This window comes from Sceloporus occidentalis, unplaced genomic scaffold, assembly GCF_023333645.1.
Source record: "Sceloporus occidentalis isolate IW3139 unplaced genomic scaffold, rSceOcc1.0.p SCAF_2, whole genome shotgun sequence".
Taxonomy (NCBI): Eukaryota; Metazoa; Chordata; class Lepidosauria; order Squamata; family Phrynosomatidae; genus Sceloporus; species Sceloporus occidentalis.
The window spans coordinates 271,725,948-271,741,693 of NW_028316982.1; the positions used below are offsets into that span (position 1 = coordinate 271,725,948).

Genomic DNA, 15,746 nt, shown 5'->3' on the forward strand with positions numbered 1-15,746 from the left:
CGTATGGGGAGATACAGGGGCTTGACAGGCCACCCTTTTAGCACTGGATCAGGGCTGCAGCCCTGATCCCTCCTTTCTGTGGCACAAAAAGGAGCTGCAAAAAGCAGCTCCTTTTTGCGCCCTGGAAAGGGCGCCATAGCCGCCAGCGTGTGCCTTCTCTGCACTCCTTTGGTGCTGCATCATCTAGGATTTGTAATCTGTTGAACCAGTAGAGCTCTCTGGTTGAGAATTCTAAATCCTCCTCCTAAACTGCAAATCCCATAGGAAAAGTGAATGGCATAGTATCTATGGGGTTGTTCTCACTAGGTGAAACCCCACATTCTGAATCGAATCCAAGGAGTGGCGTTCCTATTAGGATCCGATTTAAACCTAGAACGGTTCTAGAGCAACCCGCAATCATCTCCACTACAAATCGAATTGTAGAGCGGAATAAAATTTTGATTCAAGTTTTCCTCATTTAACGCGTGTTAAAAAAACACTAGGGTCTGACCTACGTTTTTCCATTGATTCGATTTAGGAACCGGAGCATTTAAATAGGAACGACAGCCTTTGAAATTGCGTTAGATGAATGGGAGGAGCGGAGTGCGATGGGGCTGTCCTTGGGGGAGTTGCCCTTTCTGTCCCCATCCGTCTGGCTGTCGCCATTTTTGCTTCCCTCACCCCTTTGTCCGCTGTGGTCTTTCAATAAGAGATAAGGATTATTTTTATTTTTTATTTTAATGGTTTACAGGCGCTTAATCTCTTCAGCGCTTTAAACACCTGAAGTCCCGGCTGCTCAAGCGCCTGCATCTGCCAAAGGAGTACAAGGCTTCCCCCGGTGGATTGCAACCTCCCCTCTGTGTGGGGAGAGCCCATTTCTAACGGACGAGAGGCAGGAAGGGAAGGCTCCTCTCAAAGAGGCATTCCCTGCCCGCTTGGGCACTGATCTCGCCCAGGCAGAGAAGGGAAGGCTCCTCGCGAGGAGGCATCTGATCTCACCCAGGCAGGGAAGGGAAAGCTCCTCGCGAGGAGGCATGTGATCTCACCCAGGCAGGGAAGGGAAAGCTCCTCGCGAGGAGGCATCTGATCTCACCCAGGCAAGGAAGGGAAAGCTCCTCGCGAGGAGGCATCTGATCTCACCCAGGCAAGGAAGGGAAAGCTCCTCGCGAGGAGGCATCTGATCTCACCCAGGCAGGGAAGGGAAAGCTCCTCGCGAGGAGGCATCTGATCTCACCCAGGCAGGGAAGGGAAAGCTCCTCGCGAGGAGGCATCTGATCTCGCCCAGGCAGGGAAGGGAAAGCTCCTCGCGAGGAGCCATCTGATCTCGCCCAGGCAAGGAAGGGCTCTGATCAATGGGGGGGGGGGGGATAGAGCCTTTCTCCCTCCATTTCTCAAATGGAATCTGCCTTCTCCTCCAACCCTGGAAAGAGAATCTTTGGGAAGAGTGCTCCCTCCCTGCTTTTCCAGCAGCCTCCTTCATTGATCTCTGTGCTCTCTGAAGGGATTCTCCCTGGCTGTCTTGGGAGACAGGATGCTGCCCTCCAAAACCTATCCCATAGTTCCTCTGGAAAGAGCTTCGCTTTTTGCCAGCAGCCTCCTTCATTGATCTCTGTGCTCTCTGAAGGGATTCTCCCTGGCTGTCAATGAAATGGAAACGATGCCAAAAGATAAATCGCTTCCAAATATTCCGGATTAACGTTACGTCATTCTGACGTACTATTGATTGACAGCTCCAAATAAGGTATGGAGGAGAAGAACCGCTTTATTTAAACACCGATTTCATGCCAAGTAGGAACGCTTGCAGGTAAAAACTTCGATTTAAACAACCAGATGGGAACGATGAACAAAGCGATTCGGATAGCGGGATAAGAACAGTGTTATTTTGAATTGATTTTATTAAAAACGTTGTATTTTAAATCGTTTCAAATCTTAAGTGGGAACATCCTCTATGTAGCATGAATGGGCCCTCAGATGTCAAAATGACGAAGACCAGCTCTGATTCAAGTCTGGGAAGCACTTGATGTTCTGAACAAAATTGTAAATTTTCATTTCTCTCCTCCTGCAGCAATGCAACCATCCCCTAGGCTAAACTGGAATATGAATTCAGAGTTCAAGTATTAGTGCTGCAGTTTCAGTATGTCCATATGGAAGTTGTGGACCTAAGCCAGGATTATTGTTGTTGTGTGCCTTCAAGTCATTTCTGACTTTTAGCGACCCTAAGGCAAACCTATCAAGGTTTATCAAACCTACCAAGGGTTTTTTTGGCCAGTCTTGCTCTGAGAGGGGTTGCTTTTGCTCTTGCTCAGAGGGGGCTACTTCTCTGAGGCTTAGAGAATGTGACTTGCCCAAAGTCAGCCAGTGGATTTTCATGGCTGAGCAAGGGTTTGAACTCTGGTGTCTCAGTGTTGTAGACCAACACTCAAACCACTACACCAGGATAGCCACACCAAAATATCTTGTGAGCTGCTGTATTTTCTAGTGTGTTTCTTCCCAAACTTGCTGAAGAAAGGACTAGGCGAGTACTGTCCTCCTCTCACTCTCTTTCAATGTCCGTTACAGAACTTGCAGATTTTGAAAAGGTCTCCACTGCTGATTCCTGGCAGGAACATCACAAGATCATCATCTGTTACATCTCTCCTGTCTCTCTGAACAAGTCCAGCTACTGGATCCTCTGTGAAGGTTTCATTACAACTGACGTTTTCCCCTGAGACTGCCCAGGGGGAAATCAATGTGTTGTTCTGTGAGGAAGCAACACATACAATCAAACAGATGCAGCAAAGTCAGCATTTCACTTCAAGGAAGAAAAGCTCCATTTCAATATCCTCACCGGAGAAGAGGAGGTGAATGTCTGCTTTGTCCTTCTGGCAACATTCAGCCAGTCTGGCCCTGAAACCTCATAGCACTTGCAAGGTCTATTCTGACTCAGGTTATGAGGAGTACATTTCTCTCATTATGGACCTTTCTCACAATATAGCTCCTTGGATTTTGCCAGTCCTTGTCATTGCCTGAGCATTTACTCAAGCCATTCTTTTTGAAAGCTATTTGCCTCAGTTTCTTCAATCTGTGTTAGGGCTCTTCTAATGGACATTCCTCCCTAAATTTGGCCCTTGGTTTGCTAAGATGGGCCTACGATATGTAGAACAAATTTTCTTCTCCATCCATTTAGGTTGTTCTCCTTAAAGATACATTGCTATAGTGCCAGAGTGCCTTTTCACTAATGCAGTGATGCTTTATAGCACTATAATGCTGAGGAGAGTTGGTGGAATTAAAAGAGAAAAGAGGAGAGAAGGAGCCCTTTTTGTCCTAATTTATCTTAGAAATAAAAAGAAGCCTACTTCTCTTGTATGAAATGGAATGAAATGTTGCAGATGGTGTTGAGAATCACGAGGAAATGGCTCAGGACAACCGTAGTGTCATTTGGATATTCAACCTTCTCAAAGTACAGCAACGAGTGCCACAGCCTTCCAGAACATTTTGCCCTGTCTGGAGAAACCCAATGCATTACATGACAATGTCCAGACTTCAGTAAAGGGGTCAAAAAGGCTGCATTCTATCTCCCATCTATTCAACTTGTATGCAGAAAATATCATACGCAAAGCAGGTCTAGACACAGAGGAAGGAGGAGTGAAGATCAGAGGAAGGAATATCAACAATCTCAGATATGTAGATGACACTATATTACTAGCAGAAAACATCAAAGATGTGAAAGAATTACTAAAGAAAGTCAAAGAGGAAAGTGCCAAGGCAGGCTTGTTGATGAAGAAAGAAAACAAAAATACAGTGTGCCTGCATCATATGCAGGCGCATCATACATGGTTTTCAGCTTATGCTGAAAGCCGCGCACTGGAAGAGGCAATTGTGCACAAGCTATGCCATGCGCATGAGCCCAATTGTTTTCAATGGGGCTCCAGCACATGCGGTATTTCCCTTACGTGGGGGGGATCCCAACATAAGGGAAGGACACACTGAATGACCATGGAAGAGCTACAGGTATTCAACATAGACAAAGAAGAAATTGGAATAGTTTTTCAATCATTGATCAGAACAGAGATGTCATGGCCAGCCAAGAGCAGATCTCAGAGGATGAGGAGCAGGATGGGGTTCCTCCAGTGCAAGAGGTAATTGAGGCTACACCAGGTGTTAATCCTGCTCTGCCAGAGCCCAGCCCTGATCTCCCAGCCCCAGAGGAGGAGGCTCAGCCAGGTCCTAGTGCTGGTGGGATTCCTCTGGTGGTACAGCAGCCTAGTGGTGACTCTGGGGAGGAACCAGGATTGGAGGTTCCCTCCTTCAGGCAGCGCAGGGTTGAAAGTGCTGGCAGACGCAGATCCCAGAGAATTGCTGCAAGGCAATTAGCTAACCAGCCTCACCTGGTACGGGAGAGGGCGTCCCCTATTTAGGAAGCAGAGAGACGCCAACTCAATGTCAGAGTTTATTGCCTGATCCTTTGGTGTGATTGCTGCTGGCACTGGCTTCGTGTATCCTGACTCCTTGTTGCCGTGACTTTGGAACGGACTGGACTCTTGTTACTTTCTGGCTGCCTTGACCCTGGACTGGACTGTCTACGGTGATCTCTGTGTTTCTGCTTTTGGCTTGTTCTCTCTCTCACTACTGGCAAGGTTTGTGGACTGTTTCAACTGTTTGCTTTGCTAATTACCATCCTTATCAGTGGTGTTTGTGTGTGCTGGCTGCAGTCCAGGACAAGAGATTGCAGTCAAGAAATTAGGGGGAGACTAGGATTGAGAAAGAACCGGACAAGATCTTAAAATGCAAAGATATTAAACTGAATACCAAAGTTAGGATAATCCAGGCCATCATATTTCCTATCACCATGTGTTTTTCAAACTGTTTTAACTTAGTATTTTTAATATAATTTTTTATTTAATTAAAAAAAGAGAACTTTCCTCATGAAATAGGTTTTAGCTATACTTTTGTTTTTATCTATTGTAGCCTGCTTTGGGTCCTGTATCAAGAAAAAGGCAGGAAATCAATCAATCAATCAATGTGAATTAAGTAAGCAAGCAAACTCCAGGGATCCCCAACTAGAGTTTGAAATGTTTACTTTCTTGGTTAATAATTCCCAAAATCTTCCAGCCAACATAGATTCTTGAGAACCCCCACCCCCACCCCAAATCTTCTTGTCTCCACCTTCATTAACTTCTAAAAGCACATAATTGCTTTGCCAGTCACAGAATCCTAGAGTTGGAAGAGACCCCAAGGGCCATCCAGTGCAACCCCCTGCCATACAGGAACTCTCAATCAAGGCATCCCTGACAGATGGCCATCCAGCCTCTGTTTAAAGACCTCCAAGGAAGGAGACACCACTGTTCTCCGAGGGAGTGTCTTTCACCATTGAACAGGTCTTACTGTCAGGAAGTTTCTCCTAATGTTGAAGTGGAATTTCTTTTCCAGTAGTTTGCATCCATTGTTCCAGGCCCTGTTCTATGGAGCAGCAGAAAGCAAGCTTGCTCCCTCCTTAACATGACATCCCTTCAAATATTTAAACAGGGCTATCATATCACCTCTTAAACATCTCTTCTCCAGGCTAAATATCACCAGTTCCATAAGTCGTTTTTCATAAGGCACGGTTTCCAGACCCTTCACCATTTTAGTTGCCCTCCTTTGGACTTCAGTTTTTCAATATCCTTTTTTAACTGTGGTGCCCAGAACTAGCCACATTATTCCAGGTGAGGCCAAAACCAAATAGAGGGGCACTATTACTTCCCTTGATCTAGATGCTATACTTCTATTGGTGAAGCCTAAAATTGCATTGGCCTTTTTAGTTGCCGCATCGCAAGGGTGGTTGCACATTTCTGCCAACAGACACAATGCCATATTTATTGGAAATGTGTCTGGCGTGTCCCCAAGGCTCTTTGTGGGCCTCCTCCACCAGAGCAGGCTGCAGAGTCCCTTTGGCCAAAGTTTCTACTGAAAAATGCAGGAGAGGCAAAGAGGCAGGAAGAAAGCAATTTCTCAGCCTGGGGAGCAGCCTGGGACATCAAAATGATCACTGCTGCTTTTTCAAAGCACGCCAAGAGATTGCTAACAATCAGGCACAACCAGGGTCTCGGCTTTATGTCTCACTGGTAAAAAAGCAATTCCATTCAAGCGGTGCTGCTTCACGCTTCTTGTGGCAAGGCGCCAGCAATTGTTCTGCAAAGCTGGAGAGAACAAGTGCTTTCCTTGTCAGGATGAACAAGAACATGTCTGATCTGATCGTTCAAGAAAACGGCTCGCATAGAAAAAGATGCAGTTCAGAAAACTGATGAGTCTGCTTTCTTCTATGGCTCATGTGCCCTTATCTAAATGTGCAACATCACCACCACCACCACCACCACCATCACCCATAGATTAATTTTGCTCCTCTGTGAAACAGTCAAATGTTTTGTCTGCTATATTTTATTTTTTGAATGCTAATATGTATTAATATGCACTGTATTTAATTATTTTTGTAGAATGTACACCATAGGCAGGTTTATTTTATCTATTTTAATTGATTGTATGCACAGCGCTTTGTAAATTTACAGTGCTTAATGCTTAATAATAATAAGTCAGGTGGCCATCTCCCAGCGATGCTTGAGCTGTGGCTTTTTGCACGGCAAAGGGGTTGGAATAGAGGGCCTTGTGGTCCCTTCCAAGAACCATGATTCTGTGATTGACCATAGAAAAGTACTGTACATGAGGCCATGATTTAATCATCTTCCCAGCTTTCCATTAATTGTCACCTTTTCTTATTGTTTCTCTCTCCCACACTCTACTTACTGGTTCTCTCACACATGCACTTTTCCCTCATTAAAAGAACTTAAAGTTTCCCAGGCTCCTGCCGTAAGGAAATCTCATTTGGGTCTACATTTGGGCAACCGCCATAGAGTGCTCTCCCACTTGGATGCTCACCCATGTCATGGTTTTTGAGAACTCAGCAGCTTCTCCTCAGGTCTGTCATAATGCAAGCCTCCACTCCACCTTGCTCCACTGTGCATTTTTGTGGAACACCGCCAGTGCAGAAAACATTCAAGCAAACGGAAGGGATAGCATTGTGCAAACTCAGCATTTGTGGATGTGCTGCTTTCCCCCCCGGGGGGGGGGTGTCTTCTATAATTGATTTCTTTTTCTACCTGAGGCTGTCCTGGTTTGGTCTTGGCAAGCAGGTTATCATCAAAAATATCTGGCTACATGTCTAATTTAGTCAGTTCTTCTTGATCTCATCAGTTTCAGGTCAGCAATTGTTCATATCTGGTCTCCCCTACTGTCAGACCTGCCATGGATCTGACGTTAAGAATTCATTTACTATTGCATGGGACCTGTTTCCCTGGAACACCTGGTCAAAGCCCTTACTGAAATCCAGATATGCTACATCCACAACTGATGTCCTTTGTTCTGGTTACTGCAGCCAGACCTTACTCCATCTGATATTTCCAAAGGGGCACTGAGCTAGCATCTTGGCTTTTGCTCTATTTCCAACAAATAAAGAAGGGAAGGGCCTCAAGTAGAGATACAACAGCCAAAAAAGACTGTTTGCTAATAGTGGAGGGTGCTGCCAGTGGAGAGAACTCTTGCACTTTGTTTTTAGCCAATGATATTGGCACATTTAATGATGGAAAGTTCTTACTGAAGGTCTATTATGAAATGGTCATATTGGTCCTGGGGGTGGTTGGCCGCCAGTGACTAAAAGACCCTCTGTGCAAGGCATCAGATGTTCGTTGCCCATTATTACTAGGCTGTTTTAGGTTTGCCAGCTACTACAAGATGTGTTTTTCCAGCAGCTAGTCTATTTTGCCTAAAACTTAAATTTGTCTGTTCTCAGAGGACACAGATTAGACCCTGTATGTCTACAAATGGTTATGTTGTTATTGTGTGCCTTCAAGTCATTCCGACTTATGGCAGCCTAAGGCAAGCCCTATCCCAGGGTTTTCTTGGTAAGTTTCTTCAGAGGGTTAATTGCCGAACTCTGAAGTTAGGAAAGTGTGACTTGCCAAAGGTCACACACTTGAGTTTACATGGCGGCGATGGTAAGTTGTTATAGACTTTAATTATTCTGCACTGACTTTCTTTGGCCTGTTACAGACTGCCAAAATAAAGCTGCTTCGGGTCTCTTTGGAGATATGCTATTTAAATGATGCATGGGTCCTAAGAGTCTGGAAGCTGCACCAAAGCTGCCCTCCAGTGCTTAGGAATGGAGTGTGGCTTTGGTGCGACCTCCAGACTCTTAGGATCCATGCATCATTTAAATAGCATATCTCCAAAGAGACCCGAAGCAGCTTTATTTTGGCAGTCTGTAACAGGCCTTTATCATGTTACATTCTGAGCTAATGTTCCTTCGATCTTTATTTTTCTGTAATTTTAAAAAATATTACTTTTGGTAGTGCTCCATGCCTGTTTTCATTTTGGATGTAAGCTGTGGTATTCCATTTAGTTCTACATGTTTGTATTACATCTGTTGCCTATGTATTTCATTGCAAAAATATTTCATTTATGTGTCTTGTTATAAATCTTGTTTTCATTAACAAGTGTTACTATATTCTTTAATATCTTGGGTCTTTTACTTATGTATTTCTGGTGGTTATTTTTGGACTTTGCTGTAGTTCACTACTATTCTACATACAAACGGCACAAAGACTGATTGGGTGATGGGACCTCTGTGTATGTTTTGTGTATGTACTCTGTGTGTGTGTGTTGTTTGGTATCTGGTTTCAGTTTATACAAGGCAAAGAGTATACAAGACAGATCTCACATTTCCTGGGTCAAGTCACTTCTGACAGCACCTTTCACTTCTCACACCTGTCCTTTCTCTGTCACCAGTCCTTCCTCCAAGGAGAATACACAAAAAACAGAGAAACTGGAGAGAAGCCAATGAAATCCACAAGAGAAAAAGGAGATTTCAGGATGATAAAAAGAGAGCATTCTATTAGCTAATAAAGGACTCTATTTTCATCCTCCTGAGATGGTCCTATTCCTCCAAGAAGATCAGAGAACATCCCTGGCTCCTCCTCCCTCTTTTGTCTCCTCCATAACCCAGTGAGGTAGGGAGCTTTGAGACAGTGATGGTCCCAACATCACCCAGAGTATTAGCTGATAAAATATCAGCCTTTCAGTATCCTAAAAGATGTCTCCTTTCCTCTTCTTCCAAGATGTTTAGACTGCATTCCTGATTCCCTCTCCTCCTTATTGTGTCTGCTACAACTGTGGGAAGTAAGCTAGGCTGAAACAATGTTTGTCCCAACAAATCCCAGAATATTTTATGGGACAATAGCTGGAATATAGAGAAACAGAATGGTTCCCAGTTAGTAAAGGAGTCAGGCAAGGATGCATTCTATCATCGTACTAGTTTGACTTGTATGCAGAAAATATCATATGAATAGCAGGCCTAGATTCAAGAGGAGGAGGGAAAATAGGAGAAAGAAACATCAGCGACACCATACTACTAGCAGAAAACATCATAGTCCTGGAACAATTGTTAAGGAAGGTCAGGGAAGAAATTGCAAGGCTTACTGCTGAATATAAGGAAAGCAAAAATAATGACGATGGAAGATCTACACAATTCATCCTTGATAATGAAAAAATCAAAATAGTTAAAGATTTTCTGTACCTTGGTTCAGGCATTGAATAGAATGGAGACTGAGTGCAGAGGATACTATGGACGCCAAAAACACAAACAAATCGGTCCTTGAACAGATTAAGCCTAGAATCATGGGTGGGATACAAACCACCCCTTTCCCCGATAGATTGGGGCCTGAGCTGCCACAGCAGCAGCCCCGGAGGCCCCAATCCTCCGCTTTTCCTGGCCTCAGGGAAGGGGCAAAACGCAGCTTCCCCGTGGCCTGAAAAGGGGTGTCCTTGGGGTTTCATGCCCCAAGGACACCCCAAAAGTGGCGGGGAAAGAGAGAAAGGGGCCGCTTAGCCCCTTTCTCTTCTGTATCTCTGGTGCAGCCATGTAAAGGTTGTGCCAGCAATACGTGCCGTGAAAGGAGCTCTGTTTCAGAGCTCCTTTTGGCGTCACTGAAAGGACGCTCCAAGCACCCTGTAGCGGTACTAGCACAGAACAGCCGCACTGCACTGTTTGGATGCAGCGTGGCTGTCACGTCAAAATGGCGGCGCCCATGTAGATAGGGTGGCACCATTTTGACATACGGAGTAAGTGCTAGGGTTAGGGAGCGTCTGTAAAGGACTCTCCCAGGCAACCCTAGCACGTACTCAGTACGTGCAAAAAGGCCTATCTGTACAGGGCCATAGAATCATAGAGTTGGAAGAGACCACAAGGGCCTGAGCTTTCCCTAGAAGCCAAGACAACAAACTTGAGGTTGTCATACTTTCGCCACATCATGAGAAGGCAGGATTCATTAGAAAAGATGATAATGCTAGGGGAAGCAGTAGGCAACAGAAAGAGAAGAAGACCACCTGCCTGATGGGGAGACTAAATCAAGTCATTGTTCTGAATTTGCAGGACCTAAGCAGAATAGCAGAGGACAGGGGTCTGGGAGATGTCTCATCCACAGGGTTACCATGAGTTGGGCCTGATTCGAGGGAAGTTAACAACAACAAGCAGGTCCCTGGATTCACACCTTTTTGATCCAAGTCCAGTTTTACACCACTCTGCATCTCAGTCCATTGGTTGAGTGCCCTTACTTTCCACTTCAGAATGATGCATCCCAGCTAACAAGATTGCACTGTGCCTGTTCCACTGGCAGCCTTGGATCATGAAACCAGGCTTGGATCATGAAAGCAGACCTGGATCATGAAAGCAAAGACACACATTACTTAGCGATGGTGTCTTTCGCTGTTCTCAGGCAGGTACTTACCTCTTTGGGCAGTTCTCTTGGAAAGAAGAAATAAGGTATCGAAGAGACGGCCACCACACTGGCTGCAACAACGAACCCGAGCCACCAGGCTCCGACCCATCGCGGGTCATCCTTGTCGATGTTAATTTCCGCTGAAACACATGATTTTCTGGGGTGAGCATGAGCATCCTTGCCATCTGATAATCTACAAGGGTGGTGTGAAAGTAACTCCTTTCTAGAACTTGGAAAAGTTATTTTTTGGATCACAACTCCCCATATTCTTGCAAATCAGCAATTGGAATGGCAACTGTTTGAAGCCTACATTAGTCTGGGTGGTGTAGGCTGAATCCTTTGCAATGCAGACAAAACAAAGTATTTGGAAAGTTGGAAATGATCTGAATACACAACAACAACAACAACAACAACAACAACATAGGAGGCTAGCCTTAAAAGACCCATGAGTCTTTTGTGTCACCAAGGAGTTTATCAGACGCGAGTTTTTGGCGATTTTTCCTGCCTACCGCACAATGTTAGCGTCACGAACGTTGTGAAATAACGTGAAAGCGCGATGTTCTTCCAGACGCCATTCATTTCTATGGAAGCCCGTTGCGCAATGCTCCCGTAGTTTTAGCATCATTCCTCCCCTTTTTGGGCATTATGGGGAAAAAGGGAAGTCAGGCCTTTGTCTCCCATTATCCTTGCGAATGCATTGCGAAATGGTTTGGTGTGGTAGTCAGCAATGCAACGCGACGCAAATGTTACTGATTGCAAAGTTCCCATGATGCTGGGCTGCTTTTTCACCCCATTCCCTTCCGGTGGCCTTCCTTTTTCCCCGGGGGAGGGTGGGGTTGCTCTGTCCTGCATGAACCCCTAGCAGGCTGCAAATGTAAGGGGCCCCTGAGGGTCATCCATTCCAGCCCCATTCATCTGCCCTGCAAGAACACCTAGGAGGCTGCAAATGTAAGGGGCCCCTGAGGGTCATTCATTCCAGCCCCATTCCTCTGCCCTGCAAGAACACCTAGGAGGCTGCAAATGTAAGGGGTCCCTAAGGGTCATCCATTCCAGCCCCATTCCTCTGCCCTGCAAGAACACCTAGGAGGCTGCAAATGTAAGGGGTCCCTAAGGGTCATCCATTCCAGCCCCATTCCTCTGCCCTGCAAGAACACCTAGGAGGCTGCAAATGTAAGGGGTCCCCAAGGGTCATCCATTCCAGCCCCATTCCTCTGCTCTGCAAGAACACCTAGGAGGCTGCAAATGTAAGGGGTCCCTAAGGGTCATCCATTCCAGCACCATTCCTCGGCCCCGCATGAACTCAGAGGAGGCTAGGAATTGAAGGGGCCCCTAGGGGTCATCCATTCCAGCCCCATTCTTCTGCCCTGCATGAAACAGGAAACTGGAAGGGGCTTCTCCCCTTTCCCCTCTCCCCCCCGGAAGCACAAAGGTCAGGATGCCACCAAAACCTCCAAGGAGCATGCGCAAATATGTTGATGCGAAATGTGAAAGAGAAAAGGAAGGCGCTGGTGTAGTAAAAAGTTCAGCTATACATGGTTTCGCATCACGCAAATTGCAACTTTCGCGCAATTGTAGCGCTAACATAATGTTACGGGGGAATGACGGAAAAGCAAGCAATGTGGTAAGACATCGCGCGAAACAGTCATTTCGCAACGTTCTTTACAGTTCCTTAGCGCAATTGAGGGTCCAAAACTTTGAGTCTGATAAACCTCCAAGTAATCACTGTTCATATCAGAAGAGAAAATAGGCAGAGGTATCTAAAATGCAAAGTAACATTTTGGCCACTGCACAGTTTACAGCTGCCATGTGTTGTTTGTTGTTGTTGTGTGCTTCCAATTCATTTTTTACTTATGGCAACCCTAAGGCAAACCTATCATAGGGTTTTCTTGGCAAGTTCTTCAGAGAGGCTTGCCATTGCCTTCCCCTGAGACTGTGAGAGTGTGACTTGCTCAAAGTCACTCAGTGTTATGTTTTATTTTTAGTGCTTGAGTGAGGAATTGAACCCTGATCTCTAGAACTGTAGTCCAAGGCTCAAACTACTGGAACATATTGGCTCTCTTACAGGTGACCTACAAAACTTAATCTTCTATAATACGAATTACTTTCAGCGCCACAAGTGAAGGTAGAATCATAGAGTTGGAAGAGACCACAAGGGCCACCCAGTCCTGCCATGCAGGAATACACAATCAAGTGCCCAGATTCTCTCATGGGGTGAGATGAACTCCAAAACCCTCGACCTCCTTTCTCTTCCCAATTAAGACCAAGAAACATTTTCACAAGACAAATCAAAAAGCCTCCAGGCACCATTTGGAACAAGAACATGTATATATACAAATGGAGTCTTTTTTTAAAGAGGAAGTCCCAGTTTCTTCCAGAAAAGATTAAAAAGTATGGCATCAAGAAACAAAAATCCATTGGAAAGTGGGAAAAGGAGTTATTAATTTCTTTTTCCATTAAATATGTTTTTTGATGTGCTACTAACAGAGGGATACAAGACAGGTTCTAGTTGTGGCAAACAGGCCAGCTATGAAGCTGAACTCCAGTGAGCATTAGAATTCAATGAAAGGGATCACAAGCCGTTGGAGAAGCCAGTTTCTACTGCAGAAAAGGATCTCAGCTAGGGTGAAATAAAATTTTGCAAAGGATGGGCATGAAGAAGGATTGGTCAGCCATGGTCCAAATATGCCTCCATTTATAAAAATATTCTGGAGTGGATAGGTCCTCAGTTTGGGGATATAATGCAGTAAATAAGGAATTATGAGGCTGGAGTCAGTAAGATAGCATCTGTTTAAGGGACAAAACCTGTTTTCCTCAAAATGCAATAAACTCCAGAAAATTTGACCTGAAATGAAATGAGTGGGAGATTTGCAACAAGCAAATGGACAGATCTCTTACTTATGTGTGCACCTGTGCCACAATGAACTACAATTCCCAGGATTCTCTAGCACTGAGCCAGGACAATTAAAGTAGTCTCAAACTGGGTTATTTCTATAGTATGTTCTGGACCTTATATTTAGATTAAGAGACATCCAGGTGTGTGTGAATAACAACGGAAAGAAATTTGAAAACATTTTTAAGTTAAAAAGCTCCCCCCCCCCCCCAAATGTTGGGAACCTTGACAAACAGAATCCCAGGCAGCTGAGAACCTCCACAATTTGGGACTTACAGTTTATGGAAAATTCATGTGTGTGGTTTTTCCCCCGAGAGAAGCAGCATTTTCCGTGCAGAAGTATTGTTTTTGCACTGAAAATGCTGTTCTTGGCACAGGAAACTTGTTTTCTGCACCGAAATATTTTTTTTTTTTTTGCACCGAATTGTTCCTGAATGGCAATTAGATTTTAAAAACAGTGAAGTCTTCTATGACTCTTCATATTAAGGAGAACAAATTTGTTCTTGCCTGTGAGAATGAAATTTATAAATCTAGGGATGCAAAGCTAAATAATATTTTGTTTGGGATTCCTAGTTTGGGGAGCTGATGGACTGAGAGCAGGAGGGCTTGCCCCACTATTTTGGGATGGGGTGCCCTCCTGCTTTGCCCATGATCCACTCCAGTCCCTAGTCACATTGTGATTTTATCATTTCATTGAAGAAGAGTTTTGTAATAACTTACAAAGTAAGATGGTTGGGTGCCACAAGACTCTTTGGCTATCCCTTTTTTCATTCAAAATTACTGGAAAATCAGAGAACTAAAATGACTTTTGAAACTAAGTGAAACAGCTTGAAGGATGATTGCTGCCATTTTACCACCGCCACAAAGCTGATTTAGTATCACATTTCTCTATTAACTTGCAGTACTAAAACCTGCCTTTATTAGACAGTTTATAGGTCTGAGATGGCTTAGCAAAATTGGAAAGCTTTCCCAGGAATGATGTGGTCAGTTAGATTCCTGGCTTATGATGAACACTCAAAATCTTTAGTGACTCCCAGACATAGCTTACTGGCATAAGGAACAAGTTAAAAGCATTGCATTCTACATTATATTCTACAGCATTCTACCTGTAACATGTTACAGGGGTAGAGAATAATGGTATTAAGAAGGTATATTCCCGTGAGTGGGAATGTAATTATTCCAGTTGGCGTAATGAATAGCATAGTTGCTTCATTAAGGGCCCAAACAGACAGGCCATAATAAAGCTGCGTCCTAAGAGGCTGGAAGCCATGCCAAAGCCACGCTCCAGTCTTAAGGACTGGAGTGCAGCATTGGCGCAGCTTCTGGTCTCTTAAGATGTATGTGTCATTTAAGCAGCATACCTCCAAAGTGACTCAGAGCAGCTTTATTTTGGCCTGTCTGTTTGGGCCCAAAGTTACTTTTAAAGGCCCCTTTAAGGCAAGTTTAGGGGCACACTGACAGCAATGTTCAGGTTTTATGCCACTCCATTATAAATCCTACTTGCTACTTAATGGAAAAAGCAATGGCCAGTACAGGGAAATACAGTGTCACAGGGTAGATCCACACAGCACAGTTTTACAAGTTTGCTGCCATTTTAAGTGCTGTAAATCTATCCTATGGAATTCTGGGATTTGTAGTTTGGTGGAGAGACTTGCAGTACCTTGATCCAAAACACTACATTTCCCAGGGTTCCACAGGATGGAGCTATAAGAGATATAGTGGCATCATACTGCTATTACTATGCCATGTGGAACCCATGGAACTGGAAGGAACCTCAAGGACCAGTAAGACCAATGCAACATGTGACTTCTTCCATATATGGGGATAATGATTCGCTTCTTAAGTACCACAACAAGAACCAGGAATGAATAGCTTTTAAAAAATAACTTTATAAGCTCTGCCCCTGGTTTGCACACATGACCCCCTGCCATAGCCACAAGTGTGCACCACAGAAAGGGATTCATATCAAGAGAGAGGGAAAGAGAGGAAAGAAGAGGGAAAATGTAAAAGAAAAATGTTATTACGTACAGCAAAATTAGAATTTTGTCCAAAGCAGAAGCCCATGCCAGGCTAGAAATGTCTTCATTTTAAAA

At 44.5% G+C, this 15,746-nt stretch overlaps 1 protein-coding gene across 7 annotated transcripts in view; it reads right to left on the reverse strand.

Annotated features, from left to right (window-relative positions):
* Positions 1-15,746, reverse strand: part of LOC149320190 (solute carrier organic anion transporter family member 2B1-like) — a 144,290-nt gene that overhangs the window by 39,751 nt on the left and 88,793 nt on the right. For all 7 annotated transcript variants that reach the window (XM_089513106.1, XM_089513104.1, XM_089513108.1 and 4 more), the window contains one exon: positions 10,773-10,903. In XM_089513106.1, coding sequence (XP_089369232.1) covers positions 10,773-10,903 — 131 coding nt within the window. The remainder of the gene's footprint in view (positions 1-10,772; positions 10,904-15,746) is intronic.